The 17,666-nt window shown below is 35.7% G+C and overlaps 1 protein-coding gene across 1 annotated transcript in view; it reads right to left on the bottom strand.

Annotated features, from left to right (window-relative positions):
* Positions 1-17,666, bottom strand: part of LOC100374224 (nucleoprotein TPR-like) — a 56,076-nt gene that overhangs the window by 30,938 nt on the left and 7,472 nt on the right. The window contains exons 9-29 of the mRNA XM_085493133.1: positions 17,027-17,183; positions 16,821-16,892; positions 16,161-16,255; positions 15,467-15,559; positions 13,839-13,943; positions 13,237-13,344; positions 12,460-12,587; positions 12,033-12,134; positions 10,715-10,871; positions 10,256-10,437; positions 9,849-9,927; positions 9,299-9,442; positions 8,360-8,533; positions 7,678-7,818; positions 7,244-7,354; positions 4,009-4,081; positions 3,435-3,521; positions 3,175-3,324; positions 2,424-2,521; positions 2,014-2,148; positions 575-649 (exon numbers count right to left, since the gene is read on the bottom strand). Coding sequence (XP_085349259.1) covers positions 575-649; positions 2,014-2,148; positions 2,424-2,521; positions 3,175-3,324; positions 3,435-3,521; positions 4,009-4,081; positions 7,244-7,354; positions 7,678-7,818; positions 8,360-8,533; positions 9,299-9,442; positions 9,849-9,927; positions 10,256-10,437; positions 10,715-10,871; positions 12,033-12,134; positions 12,460-12,587; positions 13,237-13,344; positions 13,839-13,943; positions 15,467-15,559; positions 16,161-16,255; positions 16,821-16,892; positions 17,027-17,183 — 2,466 coding nt within the window. The remainder of the gene's footprint in view (positions 1-574; positions 650-2,013; positions 2,149-2,423; positions 2,522-3,174; positions 3,325-3,434; positions 3,522-4,008; positions 4,082-7,243; positions 7,355-7,677; positions 7,819-8,359; positions 8,534-9,298; positions 9,443-9,848; positions 9,928-10,255; positions 10,438-10,714; positions 10,872-12,032; positions 12,135-12,459; positions 12,588-13,236; positions 13,345-13,838; positions 13,944-15,466; positions 15,560-16,160; positions 16,256-16,820; positions 16,893-17,026; positions 17,184-17,666) is intronic.

Here is a 17,666-nt window from a genome sequence, read left to right as displayed (position 1 = left end):
AAAATTGAAATTAGTCCGTCTGAAGTGATTTTAACAATCTCCATGCATAGACTGAATGTACTGAATCAATTTCTGCCATAAACGAATATTTAAGGATTCTTAACGCGAGTGTATGGTAAAAGTTTGAACATTTGATACTCAAAAACAGTAGACAGACAAATACATCATTATGATTTATTGGGATCGTTTCGACAAGATTACATTGCTAATTCCATTCAATTGTCACGCTGAAGGTTCCACATGAAACATTGGCATGACTCCTTCACACCATTATGCTCAAGAGATGACATGCTTTGTGGTGTTTGCCAGCATTTCCATGGCTATTTATCAAATTTGCTGAATTTTATCTAGAGGAAATGTTTTTATATAAAACATGTATGTATGAATAAAAAACATATAGTATATTAGAAAACATGTGTTAACCCTCATGCGTTAAAATGTTGCCTGTGGCAGACAAGACCACCCACACCACCAATGGCATAAATCAGACAAGGAGTAACCCTTGAGTAATACAAGAAAATGACTTGATATAAGAACAACAAATAGAAGTATAGTTCATAGATAACAATCTTACTTGTTCTTTAACTGTCACCAACTGTTGAACATCGCTGGCACGAAGAAGGAATTCCCTCTCGTATTTATCTTGGCACTGAAGAAATAAATTACAGTTAGTGGTATGAATAAACAGATATGTGATTGGATTAACCATTTCACCACGTTCCCTCTTTTCATCACAAATTCAAAACAGCAAAATATTTTGAGTAAAAAAACTGAAAATTTACTCAAATTTTGTCTGTTTGCTCCAAAATTAGGGTTCATTTCTAGAAATATTTAAGAATACAAAACAAGCGACCTTGCAGCCGGTAGTGCTCCACTGTAATTGACAAGTGCAGAGGGCAGTGGCAGTTACTAGGTGGTTAGGAGAATTAGAATCTATGGCAGTTAAGTAATTGTAAGAGGAAACATATTTGTGTATGTAATATGCATAGATATGCATAATTCATAATGGGTGTACAGGGAACTGAAACTGAAACATGAAGTTGTTGTTACTATTACCAGAATAAATTTTTTGTCGTATTTGGTTGCTGTACATGTGACTGAATTGAGAATGATAAAGTTAGACATTATGACAAAGTGACATGTGATCTTGACCAGATGACCTTGACCAGATGACCCTGACCAGGCCTTGAAAATTTTGGGGAGGTGTTTTAGTCCGTCCCACCCTCGCTGTTTAGTATCACCCATATAAAAAGCAGGAAACGTATAAACCTTGAAATGACCTTGACCTGAACTTGAGCATTTCTGGAAAACATTGGCCCATTCAGTTCATTTTCCAATGACAATGTGTACTGAGCAAGCTTGTAGATGTAGTGCTTGTGAATTATTAGTACTCTAAAAATCTATAATAATCTGATCATATTGTCTCAATACACAATTTTAAGTATGAGATTCCGTGTTCTGTTGAACGTTGTAAACTGAACGTCTGCCGCAAAAACAATATTGTTTAAATGTCAATTTCAAAATAATATACATGGCGTTGACATAACCTTATTTTATCAAAATTGCTCTTCACTAAAGATATATAGCACATTATTAAATGTTTAAGTAACCAAAAATTGAGGTTTATTAAATTTCATATAAAGTTTTGACGCCACTACGTTACAATGACCTTTTTCTTGTTTTAACTTGTTCTTTCCACCAGTCTTTCTTGCCTAAATTTTTCTTAACTTTTTTTGTAATATTCTTAAATATTTTATCTGGAAATGAACAGTCAAAATTTGAGTGAATTTTCAGTTTTTACTTGAATCTTCTGAAGGGAAGTGCAGACTATACAGAATTATTTTTTCAATTTGTGGTAAAATCAGGGAACTGGTGGTGAAAAGCTGAAGTAACAGGGATTTTGCAATGAACGCAAAATATAGTCTATTTGAAGGTGTTCACAAAGAGAAAACATGCACACTGGCTTTAAAACAACACACTCCTGGCAGGGCAAACTGTAAAAACCAAACTTACTTCAGCTGCCAACTCGGATTGTTTTTTGCAGTCACTTCTCGCAGCTTGTTCATTAGCCTGGGCATCTGTACATTTCTGTAAAGCATCTTTTAGCTCGTCTTGCATCTTTGTAAGGTTACTTCTCAACTCAGATGTCTGACAGATAAAATTTAAAACAATACGTAGATTGTATGTCATTGTTGCCATCACTCAGAATAACTTGTATAACATTATGCACAACATAATTTTTTTCAAAAAATTTCTGGTGGAACATTTAATATTATTTTATTTTCCATAATTTACTTGGTCAATTCTGGACCAAAAGGACGTAATATTTTAAGACATTTTTTGAAAAAAAATATGAGAAATTGTGATTTCTTGGTTCTCAATTGTTCAAAAAGAATGAAATTATACCAAATACTCATCAATACCTGGGAATCTACAGCCTGCTGTAACTGTTTCTTCTCAAGCATTATTTGCTGTTTCTCATTCTCCAATTCCAATAACTGTTTTTTTAGGCCAGCTTTCACTGTAAATAGATATATATATTTATATCGGTATATAGACATGCAGAGATAAAATCAACAAAGTCTCAGTAAAACAAACACACTCAATAGTGCGGTATATGTTATTGATGTCTAAGTGTTTGGTAAGCAGCTTCATTTTCAAAATCTCCCAGAACAACTTTTAACAGAGCTAATTGTTTACTATTGCTCTAATTGCCAGTAAATAGGTGTTTACTGATGCCTTCATTGCCAGATAATTTGTGCACTTTTTCGCTCAATGCCAGTCATAGTTACACATCATTTCCCCCATTGCCAGTCAATAGGCATACACTGTCATCCTCATTGTCAGTCAATAAGCACACACTGTTGACCTGATTTCTAGTTTAAAGTTATATATGATTTATAGTCAACAGGTATGTACTGTTGCCCTCAGCACCAGTCAACAGGTATATACTGTTGCCCTCAGCGCCAGTCAGTAGGTATACATTGTTGACCTGATCTCCAGTCAACTGGTATATACTGTTGCACTCATTGCCAGTCAACAGGCACACACTATTGACCTATTTCCAATCAACAGGTACATACATGTACTGTTTCCCTCATCTCCAGTCAATAGGTTTATAGTATTGCCCTCATTGTTGAGACATCCAGTAGAGATATATATCTACTGACTTACTTTCAGTGGCTTCTTTAAGTTTGGCCTCAGTTGTCTCTTTAAATATTTTACTGGCAGCATTCTGTTCTCTGAGACTCTCATCCACAGCATCACTGATTGACTTGTATTGCTCCACATGTTGTTTAGCTTTATTCAATTGTTCACGTAGACCTACGAGAATTAAACATTACACACATATTACACCCTCTAGGGATTCTAAGATTCAGGGGTTCAAGGTTAACTGCCTTCAATGCCTCTATGAACTTCAATCTGATGTTTACCTTTGATATCTTGTTGATATTTATTTATCTGTGACTTCAATTCTTTCACTTCTTCATCCGTAGTGGATGTTGGCTCCATGGAAACATCTGTGGAGGAGAAAAATAATGGAAGTGGAGTGACAACGTGGCATTGATATAGACCTTTCACACTCAATACAAGCACCTTGAACACACAAAACTAAATACCGTATTTGCTCTATTACAAACACATCCCCAATAGAAATCCACATAAACTAAAAACTTCATTTATTGTATATCGAAATATGACTTAGTTTGGCCAATTATGTTAGCACATATACATTGTACTTCTAATAGAGAAAATATGGTACACAAGTTACATTATATCTCTATTATTTATTTTTAAATGTCAGTATCTCTAGTTGTGTTATTGCAAAGTATATTGTCACATTGAAACATTACAGTTAAAATATCCTTTCAAGGCAGAAGACACTAGCACATATAATTAACATGTCCAGTAAAGATATATTATTACATAGTAAATTATGAACAGCGCCCCCCCATTCAAATTACATCTCCCATGATGCACTTGAGCATTCTTTGAGAATTCTCTTACCTTGCCCTTTCTCTTTGAGAGCATTTGATAACCGGATCTCTGTCGAAGCCAGTTTACTCTCCGCAACTGAACACTAATATCAATACAAATATATGCAGTATGAATTATCTAACAATATAATACATGGTACAGCGTACAGTACAGTTCTCGCGGAAGCTTTGGCTTCACTTCAGCGTCAGCTTCGCTTCAGCATCGCATCATTATGGCATTGTTATGGCTTCAGCATCGCTTCAATGTCGCGACATTAAAAAGTTAGGCGATTATCGCTTCGCTTCATTGTGGCCTCATTATGGCGACAATGTGGCATCAGTATCGCTTCATCAAACAAAGAAGTACTGTACTCATTTCCCCCAAACCTCTTGACCGCTTCCGCTTTTGACCGGTCAATTTCCGTTTTATTTTCGACCGTGCAAAAATTCGGACTACTAAAAATGTTCTGGTTTTCGTAGATCACGGTTACTAGTTTAGTAACCGTGCATAGATGTTGAACAACCGTCAAAAGTTCAAATACTTTTTGTTTTAACTATCTATAATTATATGCACGCAATCTGACCCTTTGACCTAGATTTGGCTGGGATTGAATATTTTATTTTAGACAACATTCCGACGTGACGCACTGCTACAAAATGTATTCAACAGAAGTACAACATGGTTGTCTGGGTTTCTTTTCCTGATTGCGTTGAGTTTACGATTTGTATAATTATTGTTGTTTCCCCCCAAGCAGAAGACAAGCCGAAGGACCATGAAGCTAAATAGAATTCCCACGCATGGACGTGGACTGAGTGAAAGAAAATATTTCTAAGGCTAAAATAAAAATGACCTACTATTACACCCCTTTGTATATTTGTCAATTTTGAATATATTTGGTATGACCGTATGATCGTAAATACCTAGAAAAATCTCGTCTTTCGTTAATAATTTCATTTGTTTGAAATGTCTACCGACGGTAATTTGTTTCTCCAAACGGTCCCGACGTCCGTCATTCAACACAATCAGCATTTACTTATCGCAATTCATGGGGATCATGTTCCGTAATTTGCGGGCTGTACAACCAAATAATTAAACAAGTACTATTTATTGTATTTTTGTTTTACCTCGCGAAACTACAACAGAGCGTAGAGTTGTCGGGGTTAAATAGTCGCCTTGAAATCGATTGAACTTCAACTACTAGTATCCATTTCTCACCTTGAAATAAAAAAATCGAAGAGCATCGGGGGATATATTATTAACCAGTCTTACGAATCGCTAGCTTTATTTTATTCAAATTCATAAAATTCACGAGTTTTCAACATTTGTTGGCAACTTCCGTGCTAAAATGGTTGAAAATGTGGGTGTGGTTTTCTCGCAAAGTCCTGTTGATAATACGGACAAATATGGTTCTGTGACCCAGGTCGTGCTCCAATCAGTAGACTCTCAGCCAATCAATGATGTTGTAACAAAACATATTTAACGCAAATTGAAGGGTCGTCGTACCATCCAATCTCCATCGTCGATTCACAAAGTTTTTCTTGTGCTGTGACAGGCTTCGCAATTATTCACTGAAAAACATCGGTATATTTTGACAAACGGATGGGATTTTACCTCAGTTCAAAAAAAGAAAAAAAAAAAACAGGGCTGGGATACAAATCAGTTTTGCAAGTTGGGAATTAAGGTAAACCAGACTGGGGTCGATGATTTTCAGTATCGAAGGACTTCCGTGTGTATAATGATTTTCAAATTGTTCATCGGCTGGTGACCAAATATTTACGGCCACACTAAAAGGACACGTTTTTTTTCTGAAGCCCAATAAATTATTTCTGCATGTCAAGCGCTATTCGATTTTTTACAGGGCATGTGGCTCGTTTTCATTCGAAAATATGTTTGTGAGAACTTGAATACTTTTAAAGTACGTATAGATCGAGCTCAGATCACTGATCGTGACTTAATTTTGAGAATTGGTTGTCAAATTTTACCAGACCGACGCCACCACAACCATCCAATCATATGTTGGAAATGTATGCACTTGTTTTGAAACTTTGTATCAAGATGACTGGCGACGACGCCGACGCACCAGGCGGCGTACGTGTGTATTGCATGTTTTAGTAGTCCGGGCATGGGGTCGGACTCGGCTAAAACTAAACGAAACACAGAAAAATACCACCGAAATGAGGAATCTGAATCTGCTCTTCTAGCAGCAAATAAAATGAGCGAAAAAAGGTAAATTTTATAACAAGAACAGCAAATTGTGTTGTATCAGAACGACGATTGAATCATGTGATTTGAATTTATCACGATTTTCCTTCTAGTCAATATGAAACTGGTCACCTTGCCGATTGTAATGTACTTCGCAAAGTTTTTGGTGCCCAATACTCGCAACACTAAAATAATTAAACAAGATATCTTTTTAAAATGTCATTTTACTCTTGATCATATTATTTTATTCGCCTTGAATTTCAAATCGATTACATATCGAACTTCTGTACATGTTTTTTGTCTACTGCCCTTCTGCGTGCAAATAATGAGGTCATACTCATGTCACAGTAAGTTGAAGCTGATGCCATGTTGATGCCATGAGACTGCGAAGCTGAGGCCACGATGATGCCACAAAATAGCGAGGCGAACACAGCATCAATTTTTAATGAAGCGAAGCTGATGCCACAATGATGCGATGCTGAGGCGACAATGAAGCCATGCGTAGGCGACAATGATGCCACAAAAGCCAAAGCTTCCGCGAGAACTGTACTGTATGTGTGAACTACGGCAAAATACCCCAGGTAAGTATCCACCTCATTATTATAGACTTCAAATAAAAAGGACACTTATTTTTTCAACCCCACATAGGCTATTTGAGTATGTGTATTTTCCTAAAAAAAAAAAATTACACCATAGAAAGTCAATGTTATGCCAGCTATGTGTGAACTACGGCAAAATACCCCAGTTAAGTATCCACCTCATTAATATAGAATTCAAATACAAAGGACAATTATTTTTTCAACCCCAAAAAGGCTAAGCGAGTACATGCATTTTCCTCAAAAAAAATTGCATCATAGAAAGTCAATGTTATCCCAGCTCAATAAGGCTCAGTACAATGCAAGCATACAAAAAGCACAGACACATCCCCTCTCTTTTACAGTCAACTGCACATTGGCACAAATATATAATAATATTTGAATAAGTATGAACACAGAGTGCTACAACCATCATGCTATCAGTATCCATATTTTACCTGCACTAGATTTGTCACTACTGTTCTTACCTGTTGTTTCAAATTCTGCAACTCTTGCTTCACATTTGCCATGTCTTCTTTTGTCTTCTGGTGATTCTCTAACTCATTATCTAATTGACCTCGCAGAGATTTTACCTGACTCTGAAGAAAAAAAAAAATTTCATTACTCAGCTGAGGCTGAATTTTTTTTAACTCCACCAATCTCAATATCTATGCATGAAAGGCCACTTTCATTAAAAATGTCAGTCATCTCCATTGCATCATGATTGATATGGGGTAGCAACAAAATCATCTTGTCTCATGAAAGTGTATTAAACACTATGCACAACTTTTTCACAAGTATTTCTGATTTATAACAAGTACCAATCGAGAGAAAGATGCATCAGCATATACCAATACGTTAAACGTTAAATCTTGTAGCAAGATCATGTGTATGACATCACTGGTAACCATGGTAACCTTACCTCCCACGACTTGATAACCACTTTATGTTGTTCGGCTTCAGCATCTAAACGTCTTTTGTACGAGTTGACGTCCCTCTCCAGTGATTCTATTTGATTTGTCAATCTGGCTTTCGTTTCAAACTCGGCTCTCTCAAGATTATTCTAGACAAGAAAAAATGAATAGCATAGTTCAGTATTGAAAGCATCTAATTACAGAAAACACACACTGAATGCCACATGTTCCACATGATATGCAAATTTTTAGCTCATGAATATTGATAGGAACTGAAACTTTGCAAGGGACTTGATAGGTACAATGTAAGTACAACAGTGTATAACGCAGTGTGTTGAATAATGGCGAAAGTACAACAGTGTATAACGCAGTGTGTTGAATAGTGGCAAAAGTACAACAGTGTATAACACAGTGTGTTTAATATTGGCAAAAGTACAACAATGTATAACGCAGTGTGTCGAATAGTGGCAAAAGTACAACAGTGTATAACGCAGTGTGTTGAATAGTGGCGAAAGTACAACAGTGTATAACGCAGTGTGTTGAATAGTGACGAAAGTACAACAGTGTATAACGCAGTGTATTGAATAGTGGTGAAAGTACAACAGTGTATAACGCAGTGTGTTGAATAGTGGTGAAAGATCAAAGCACAACGCAGGATGTTGAAATCTTTGCCTAGCCTTAAAATCATACCTGTATTGTCTGTAGGTTTGTCAGCAATAAATTCTGACCTCGCTGTTCCCTCCTTAATGAATCTATCTCTTGCACTAGTCTATCCTCGACTTTCTTCAGTAAATCTCTCTCAGCTTTCAGATTAGTGCAGTCTACCTCTGCTTTTGACAACTTCTCCTGGGTTCCCATCAAGTCCTGAGAAAAAAAGAATACAACAAGTCATTGAAAATGACACAGTCCCCGTTAAATTTTTGAAAGTGCTCGTCATATTAAAGCGGAGGGGTTGTCGCGAGCTATCCTTGAAACTTGAGTTCCAAGTGGCGTATACAACAGATTATTTATTTACATCAAAACACGTGTTCCATGTAGTAATAATATGGCCAAAAACTAGATTTTGAAACAAATCGTCATGGACATGTATCCTAACATGTATAATCTATGTCCCACATAAGGTACTAGGCACATGCAAAGAATGAACAGAATCGATTTACAGGATTCTGAAATATGACTCTGGACAGACTGCTCACAGACGGACGGACGAACGGACACTTGGACGGACGGACAGACTCAGGAACTCACGGACGGACGGTATGACCTATGTACTAAATTTGAATGAAAACTGACAAAGCATGTCCAAAATACAACATTTTCAAAAAACAAGATGGCTGCCAGTCGGCCATTTTGAATTGAATCGCTAAACCACTGCATGTGCATATGCCCCACATAAAGTACGAGGCACATGCAAAGAATGAACGGAATCGGTCCAAGGGATTCTGAGATATGACTCCGGACGGTCGCACAGACGCACGGACGGAGACCGAATTACAAGTCCCTGTTTTCGGACTTCGTCTGAACGGGGACTAAAAACATCATACATTGCCCTTTGATTTGAACAAGACTTGACACATCCATCAATCCACAGACAGACAAGAATTAAGTTTTGTAATTCAAGATATTTACCTGTGTCAGAGTGCTGATTCTTTGTTGATGTGTAATGGTCTGGGATGCATATTTGTGATTTTTATCTTTCAAACTTTCAATTTCTTTTTTGTACCCTTCAACATTTGACTGCAGAATATTGAATCTTTCACTCGAGAACTCAAGCTGCAATATAATTATTAAAAGAATTGATGGTTCATTTTAGTTGTTGAAAAAATAAACATCTGTAACAGTGTCTCATTCAGTATTTACAAGTACCGTAAAATCTGTATTAGAAGCCGCAACCCTAATAGAAGTCGGGCCCATTGCTTTTTGAGTAATTGAGTATCAAAAATTCACCATTTCTTATAGGTGTAGATGCTCTAATAGAAGCCGCATCCCCTCTGTTGCTTCGTATCAATTTAATAGAAGCCGCCATGACTAATCAATGAAGAAAAGCTGCTGTGTTCCAATATTTCAGAATTTATTGCCAAAAAAAAAATGATTTTCACATTTGTCATGGCGATCACAGTAATCAATGGGAGGAGTTCTATTAACCAAAGCTGCAATGTAAGTTTAATTATTGTTTTACCTGTGACAATAATTTTGCATTTTGAACCCTCATATCAGACATGTCACTACGAAGCTTGTCCATCTGATCATTAATTATTCTGAAAAAGACAAAAAACAAATTTTTTTGTTAATGTCTTGCATATTGGATATTTTTTTAAGGGGCAGTGGTCGTCACGCTGAGTCTTGTTTGATATGGCGCGACGTAAACAACGTGTGTAGAGTATGTTTGTTTTTTATATGAAATTCAATCATGCGCTGCACGATGACCATTACCTTTTAACATGGAAGAATTCCAGGATGCCTATTGAGCGAAACGCACCTCAGATGCAAAATGATTCTTGCAACAAAAACGTCAAAAAACAAAGAAAATGGTTAATTTTTCATCTTGCAAGAATCTCACAACAAATTGTGTATCCTTGTACTTACTTTTCATTTTCAGCTTTTTCTTTACGGTATGTTTCAAACTCTTTATTGAGCTGGCCGAGTGCTGCCTTGGCCTCAGCCGTAGCTGTACTGTCTGCTGTGTCGCCGCTACCGAGGGGACTCGTTTGGGAGGGTGGAGCTGGGGTTGACATGGCAAGAGGACTGTGAGAACCTGGAGTCATTAACTAAAAAAAAAAAAAAAATATACATGTATAAACTTAGATATAACCTTGAGTTACGGGATTACTGAATTCTTATTCTCACATGGTTGTCTTAGCGACAGTACACTGTCAACAAAATCTATGTCAGGATGACTAAAACAGACATTTTTGCTTTTAACAAAAGCAACAGAGACCTTGTGCAAAATTACGTTACATTCCCTATCTAGCAAAATTCACAAACTCTTGTCTCTGGTGAAACCTTTTAACAATATAAAGCTTCTAAGCAGGAACACAGACTTACTGGTATTGTTGCATCACCTCTCTGGGCCAGCAATACTCTGTACATGTCTCTCTGCCTTACAATGCCTTCAACCATTTCACCTTGTCTGTTTCTGGAAGTTCTCAATTCGTCAATTTCTTCTAAAGCCTTCTCCAATTTTTCATGCACTTCAGAGAGTCTATAATATAATAATAAAATGTGTAATCAGTGTTATAAGTGCTACAAATGGAGTGGAAGAAGCATGCATCAATGTGCTCATCAAATACGGGATAGAATCAAGACTAGTATGCAGGATTTTCCTTAAGATTTTGATTGAAGATTAATCAAAGTTATTGGGCATCTACACATGTTATGTTAATGTTACAGGATCTTGGCCAGTTCTGAACATTTTTGTTCATGTTTGCAGATGGATTACAGCAGTTGCATTCATGTTAATCGGGACGTTAATTGGGACGTAAATCAGGAGCACTTCGGATCGTGCCAAAATTGCACACTCATACACCTGTATTTTTGTTCCTAGTTGAGCTGTCATTGCGATTGTCATCTATTTTGGCATCCGACCATATCTTTCTCAACAAGCTTGCTGCACTTATCTCCATCGACAAGTTATATGAATTAGTATATGTTCTATTGATTAAGTTCACCACCAAGGTTATGATTTCGGTTCATACAGCGAATCTCAGAATGTGCAGAGCTCAGATCCCAGCACTCTACTGGGACTGAGATCAAGTTTCTTTCGGCATGTGGCCAACTGATCTCATTGGCTGATTGACATCATTAAACAATTGATCTCATTGGCTGATTGACATTATACAATTGATCTCATTGGCTGATTGACATTAAACAATTGATCTCATTGGCTGATTGACATTAAACAATTGATCTCATTGACTGATTGATATTAAACAATTGATCTCATTGACTGATTGACATTATACAATTGATCTCATTGGCTGATTGACATTAAACAATTGATCTCATTGGCTGATTGACATTAAACAATTGATCTCATTGACTGATTGACATTAAACAATTGATCTCATTGACCGATTGACATTATACAATTGATCTCATTGGCTGATTGACATTAAACAATTGATCTCATTGGCTGATTGACATTAAACAATTGATCTCATTGGCTGATTGACATTAAACAATTGATCTCATTGACTGATTGACATTAAACAATTGATCTCATTGGCTGATTGACATTAAACAATTGATCTCATTGACTGATTGACATTATACAATTGATCTCATTGGCTGATTGACATTAAACAATTGATCTCATTGGCCAATTCAGGACAAATAATGTACGGTAATCATTGAATATACATACTCTTCGTCTCTCGTAGCTTTCTCTTCTTGTTCTCTCTTACTGCTCAGCTCTCTGACAACAGTCAATAATTGCTGATTCTGTTCTTGTAGCTCCTCAATATTCCTGAAATGAATTTTTTTTTATTTTACAATTTTCAATTTATGTGTCAATTCCCACCAAAATAAATAAAAAAAATTCATGAAAAATAGAAACAAAATTCAATGTCGATGAAATATATGAATCTGAAAGACCCACCCCAATAATAAACATGACTGCATTCAAAAATTATTAAAATTAAAAACAAGAAATTTGTTCTTTCTCAGAAAGCAGCACAACATTTAGGACTCTGGCTACAATTTTGAAGGGAATCTTCATCTAGAACTTCATCATTAGTGAATTGCAGACAGAGTAAAAGAGGAAGCGAGGGACCCAAAATAAATAGACGTACCTAAAAGTGACCAACTTTTCGGATATGAGATTAGACGAGCTAGAAATATCACTGGATGAAACATGAGCTTCATGTGAACCGCTGACGTGACCACGTGCCTCCTCTATTTCCTTCAATAATACTCGCACCTTCAAAATAATATAGATACATGATGAGTACATTTGAAAAAAAAATATCCCTATTAAAATAATGTTATGAAATATCTGAATATAAAAATGTTTGAACTCTTCATGTGTAATGATGTACAAGTATTAACACTGTACAAGTAAGTACTCGTTTAATGTGTTTTTTTTCAGAATGAAGCAATGAGTATGTTTTTCATATTATTTCAAAATAAAAAGAATGGTGTTCATAAGCTAATGCACAACATTCTTTGTTAACAAATAATGCAATTGTGCGCTGGCCTTCAACTTGGCCTCAATACTCAGACCACTATTAGATAGACTGGCAATGCAAGTATTTCTTTTGATCTAACGTGTGTCTTGTGTTTACTTTTTGCGATAACTTTTTAATCTTATAAAATTAAGTTGTAAAACTAAATAGCTTAAAAACACAAAATTATCAAAATACAGAATGTGCAAGAAACTTATCAAATAAGATTTGAGATGAACACTAATCAGTTCTTTCACAGACATTCATTTGCAATAGAATTTCTAAAAATTTGTCATCATATCACAATTTGAAAGACTTTTGTCAATTTAAGTGAGATTATTCATTGCATGACACACACATTGCATATAAATCATTGGTGGCGGTACGGTAACATTGTAAACTGACCTGCTGGCCTAGATCTGATGTCTGTTGTACCATTCTATTATTTTCTCTCAATTGTTGTGCAGCTTTCCTCTCTGACTCATCTGCTGTTACTCTTAGCTTTTCACATTCCTGAAGAGGTAATATTTATTTACTTGTGAGGAGCAATAACTGCAAGGAGGGGGGGGGCACATTATGGAGACATCATTTCATAGAGAGATAGTTTTGAGGAGTGAATCACACTGGTTAAACCCTGTGATGGAGGACGTCGCATTAACTTACCAGTCACACTGCGTGGAGGGGAAGGCAGTTGACACGAGGATAAAAAACACATTAATGAAGAAGTCACAAAAAGCTAGAAGAGTTTAGCGAACAGCTTAAAGGAAGAACATTTCTAAAGAGAAAGTCTATTATGGCAGATCACAGTGAAGGGGGGAACATAGCTCAGGGGAAATATGTTATCATTCACTTGATTTTTGAATGTCCTGCAAAACAAAACATTATTGTTTTCGCTCCCATACATCATCTAGTGCTTAGCCTGTGGCTCTACCAATTTCATTTATTCTTTAACTATGTAACCTTTGCTTCATGTAAATTCAGTTAAATTAAAATGATGAAACACATACCAACATGGCTCCATCCAATCTCCTTGACAACTGATCAATTGTCTGGAGGGATTTTTCATAATCTTCTCTCTGTTTCTGTAAAACTGGAGCTTTCTCTTCAATTTCCTAATAAAGACATAAGTACAAACATTAACATATTTTATTCAGAATTCAGACAATATTCTTTAATTTCCAAATACGGAAAAAAAAATAATTTATTCAATATTTAGATTAGGATACCTTTTAAAGTTTTGAAATAAATCAAATATATATATATAGAACCAAACAGAGCTTTGCCAATTTTTTTTTTTCTTCATAAAAATAAAAGTTGGTTACTCAAATAATTATCAATAGATTGTACCATTACTAACCTAAGAAGAGAACCTGGCTAAAATCCAACTTTCGAAGTGATGACAAAATGGCAAACATGGTCACCTACAGACTCAAGACTTTTTTTTTTGGAGTAGCATAAACAGTTCATGACCTCTGCTTTGTTCAGTGTTTACAAATTCAAATCCACCACCGGTAACATAATTTCTTTCCGGTTAGGACACTTTCAGTTAAGTCCAAAGAAAAATGTTCTGGCACACATGTGGCTTAAATGGAGATTTGTTTCAAATAAACACAGACACTAGTAACTCTGGCTTACTGTGAGAGTAGAGACATTATGACGCGCATACAAGAACAGAACAAGAATGGATACATCATTACTTTGTGCATCACCTCCGCACAAACCAATTATTGTAAGAATACTTTATTCTCGCTTGGAATTAATTTTCGCTATTTTCGCTGAAGGAATGATTCAGTGAAAATAAAATCCAGCGAATATACCTTTTTTTCTATATTTAACATTCACCTCATATTAAATCAGTGAAAATAAATTCCATAAAAAACACTCAAAAAGTCTTTTCAGCAAAAATAAATTCCAGCTAAAATAAAGTATTCTACAGTAAGTCATCGGTTACCAGGTCGTACGGCGATCGTTTTGAACGTGGTCAAGGTGAGTGACTCATAGTTGATTCCCGAGAGCTTTTTTCGCTGTCAATTTTGATTAATTTTTACTGACATTTGTACAATATATTAAATTTGAGTGATTTGTATATCTATTGTGAAATTAGAAATGTTGGATGCATTTTGGCTGATATTTATGCCTAGAGAAAACAGGGCCAGCTCGTTATGCAAACAAAGCAGACAACGTCAGGCATTTATGATCACTTTCTCGAAAGCCAACGGGTACTAACCTGTTAGTTTAAGCGGAACTAAATGAATTGTTCTTAAACATTTCAGAATGGCCATTCCTGCGAAGATCTGGTTCACATTAATCTGGTGCAAGAGGTTGCGGCAAACAGGCCTGAGACCTCTGCAGAGTGTCAGATGTGTGATTACTAACTACTAATCCAAATTCCAAACATGAAATGACATAAATTTTATTGGATAGTTAAATTATGATTGCCCATTGAGTGATGCGTTTACATGGTTCTCTGTTTAATGAAGTTATGTTCCCACTGTGGGCGCTTGTCATTTTCTGACACCCGAGAACGTAATGCAAACGAAATTAGAACAACACGTTATGTTCCTGCTAAGTATGTAAATCTTAAACTCTCTAGTTATGACCGTCTTGTAAAGGACAAACACTGTACACAATTTACCTTCAGTATTTGATCTAGATACATGTTTAATCTTCTATTTTCTTCCTTCTCCAGTTGTAAGTCATCACTAGATTCAACATAGGCACTGTACATCTGTATGTAATAATACATTTGATGCAAAGAACAATTAAGTTAAATAAACAACTACTTTTGCTTTTTATATTCAAGAGAAAATTGTTAGATTTCATGCAGTGCAAATTTCAATGAAGTTCATCAAAACATGAAGCCATCTGTGAATTTGTTAAAAAGCGGTTGCATCACACATATACTGCAATGCGAACATCTGCAGAATCAACTTTGAACGAATCAGAAATAAGGCTGTACCAAGCTTTATAACTGTAAACTACAATCCAATACAGATTTCCCCACTGCAATGAGCACAGAGTTTATTTTGTCCAGATCAATTCGCCAATGTACAAGCCGCCATATTGAATTGTTGGTAGAGCTTTGAGGGTTGTTCAAAAATCAAATATGTTTATCAACACAAATCCGGCGCCATAAGTGGTGCAACGCCCATCGTCCTAAAAACTGTGTCACTAAATTATCAAGTCATTGCTAACAAAAAATAGTTTACAGTATATTAGGAGACATTATGATAGCAAAGTATAGAACATATACACAATGAAAATAATAGGCCCTATTGACCCGAATGATTCTAAATTGTTTATCCCAAAAAGTAACGTTTAACACTGACCTGTGTTAATGTCATTCCTGATTTGAGCAGACTACTCGCTGCTGCCGCAGTGGGAGATAAAGTACTCAGCTCTGATTCGGACAGCGGTGAAATACCTATAAATGATACATAATAAATTTGATATGTCCATTTTGACTCATTGATACTTAAATTTGTAAACAATTAAAGATCAATTCACAATACATTATTCAAACAGGACAAAAATTTAAAAGATTTACCGAGGACACCACTACCACGAGGAAAAATATGAATTTTATCCAAGCTTCTCTACATGACCGTTTTCACAGGAAGTCTGGGTTTTTTGGGTGCAGTGACATTCACTCAGATTTTTAAATTTTTTTTTCAAAATAAAATCTGATTTTATCAAATGGTGAATTATACAAAAAATGTAAATTTGAACATAGTGAATGTTTCTTACAATTTCATGCAAAACATTCAAGGGAATACTTCAATGTTGCAACCAGTTCTATTTAGAGTGTGATGAATGCATGTTGTACAATATCATCACCATGGTGATAAACTAATCATGGTTTTTTTGTCACCTAAGAAATATATTAAGGAAAGGCTGGTGGACATATAGTCAAAATTTCACTGCTAAGTAATTATTACATCTCCGCTTAGTGAAAGCTATCAAGTCGTAGGCATGGACAAGTTTCTTACCTTTCCGTTTAGCTACAGCTATCAAGTCATTTGCATGCACAAGCTCCTTTTCTAAACTTTCAACCTTCTCTTCTGCAACAAAGAAATGTATATTGAAAAGGTGAAGCGCATAAAAATAAGAAATAACAGCAGCAGTTGCAAATGACTTTTGTTCCCTGTACATAAGTTTTAATAATCAACAGCCACTAAAGAGTTGCTATAGTTACCTAAAAGCCTTTCTTTTTCAATGTGTTTTTCCTCAATTTCTTTCATTTGATCTTCCATTTCTGTATGTGACTCTGTCGTTTGTCTCAATATTTTCTGTAGTTCCTCTATAGTTGTCATCATTTCTGTCTCTTTCCCTTTGAACTCATCAGCAACTGACTGTACAAGTAAATCAGATACAGCAGAGCATGAGATTTACTGTTTTTAACACACCAGAAATATCAGGTGGCGTGTGGTCAAGAAACATGAATATATGTGTGTGTGTGTGTGTGTGTGTGTGTGTATTGTGAGTCTATGCACTCATACATTGTAAGATTTAATTTGACATAATTTTTAATAATAAAGTTCATTTGTTTAGATTGTGGCTGTGACCTTCAAAGGTCAATTAATATACAACAAGCCATGCATGACACAGTCCCCGTTAGTTATCAAATTTAAGATATATAGTTTTGTTTATAGTAATATAGCTGGAATATAACCATGTCGGGAATATGATTATGATGATTAGTTTAACATTAAAATGGTTGACATTCAGTCATCTTGTATCTGATCATCAAAAAAGTACTTGTCCATATTGAGAAATGTTACTCAAGAACATCAACAATTAAAACAAAATGGCCATCGGTCGACCATTTTGAATAC

Source organism: Saccoglossus kowalevskii, chromosome 18, assembly GCF_978046115.1.
Source record: "Saccoglossus kowalevskii chromosome 18, keSacKowa6.1, whole genome shotgun sequence".
In the NCBI taxonomy this organism is placed as follows: Eukaryota; Metazoa; Hemichordata; class Enteropneusta; family Harrimaniidae; genus Saccoglossus; species Saccoglossus kowalevskii.
Note: the sequence above shows the minus strand (reverse complement) of the source record. Positions and strands in the feature narration are given on the sequence as shown.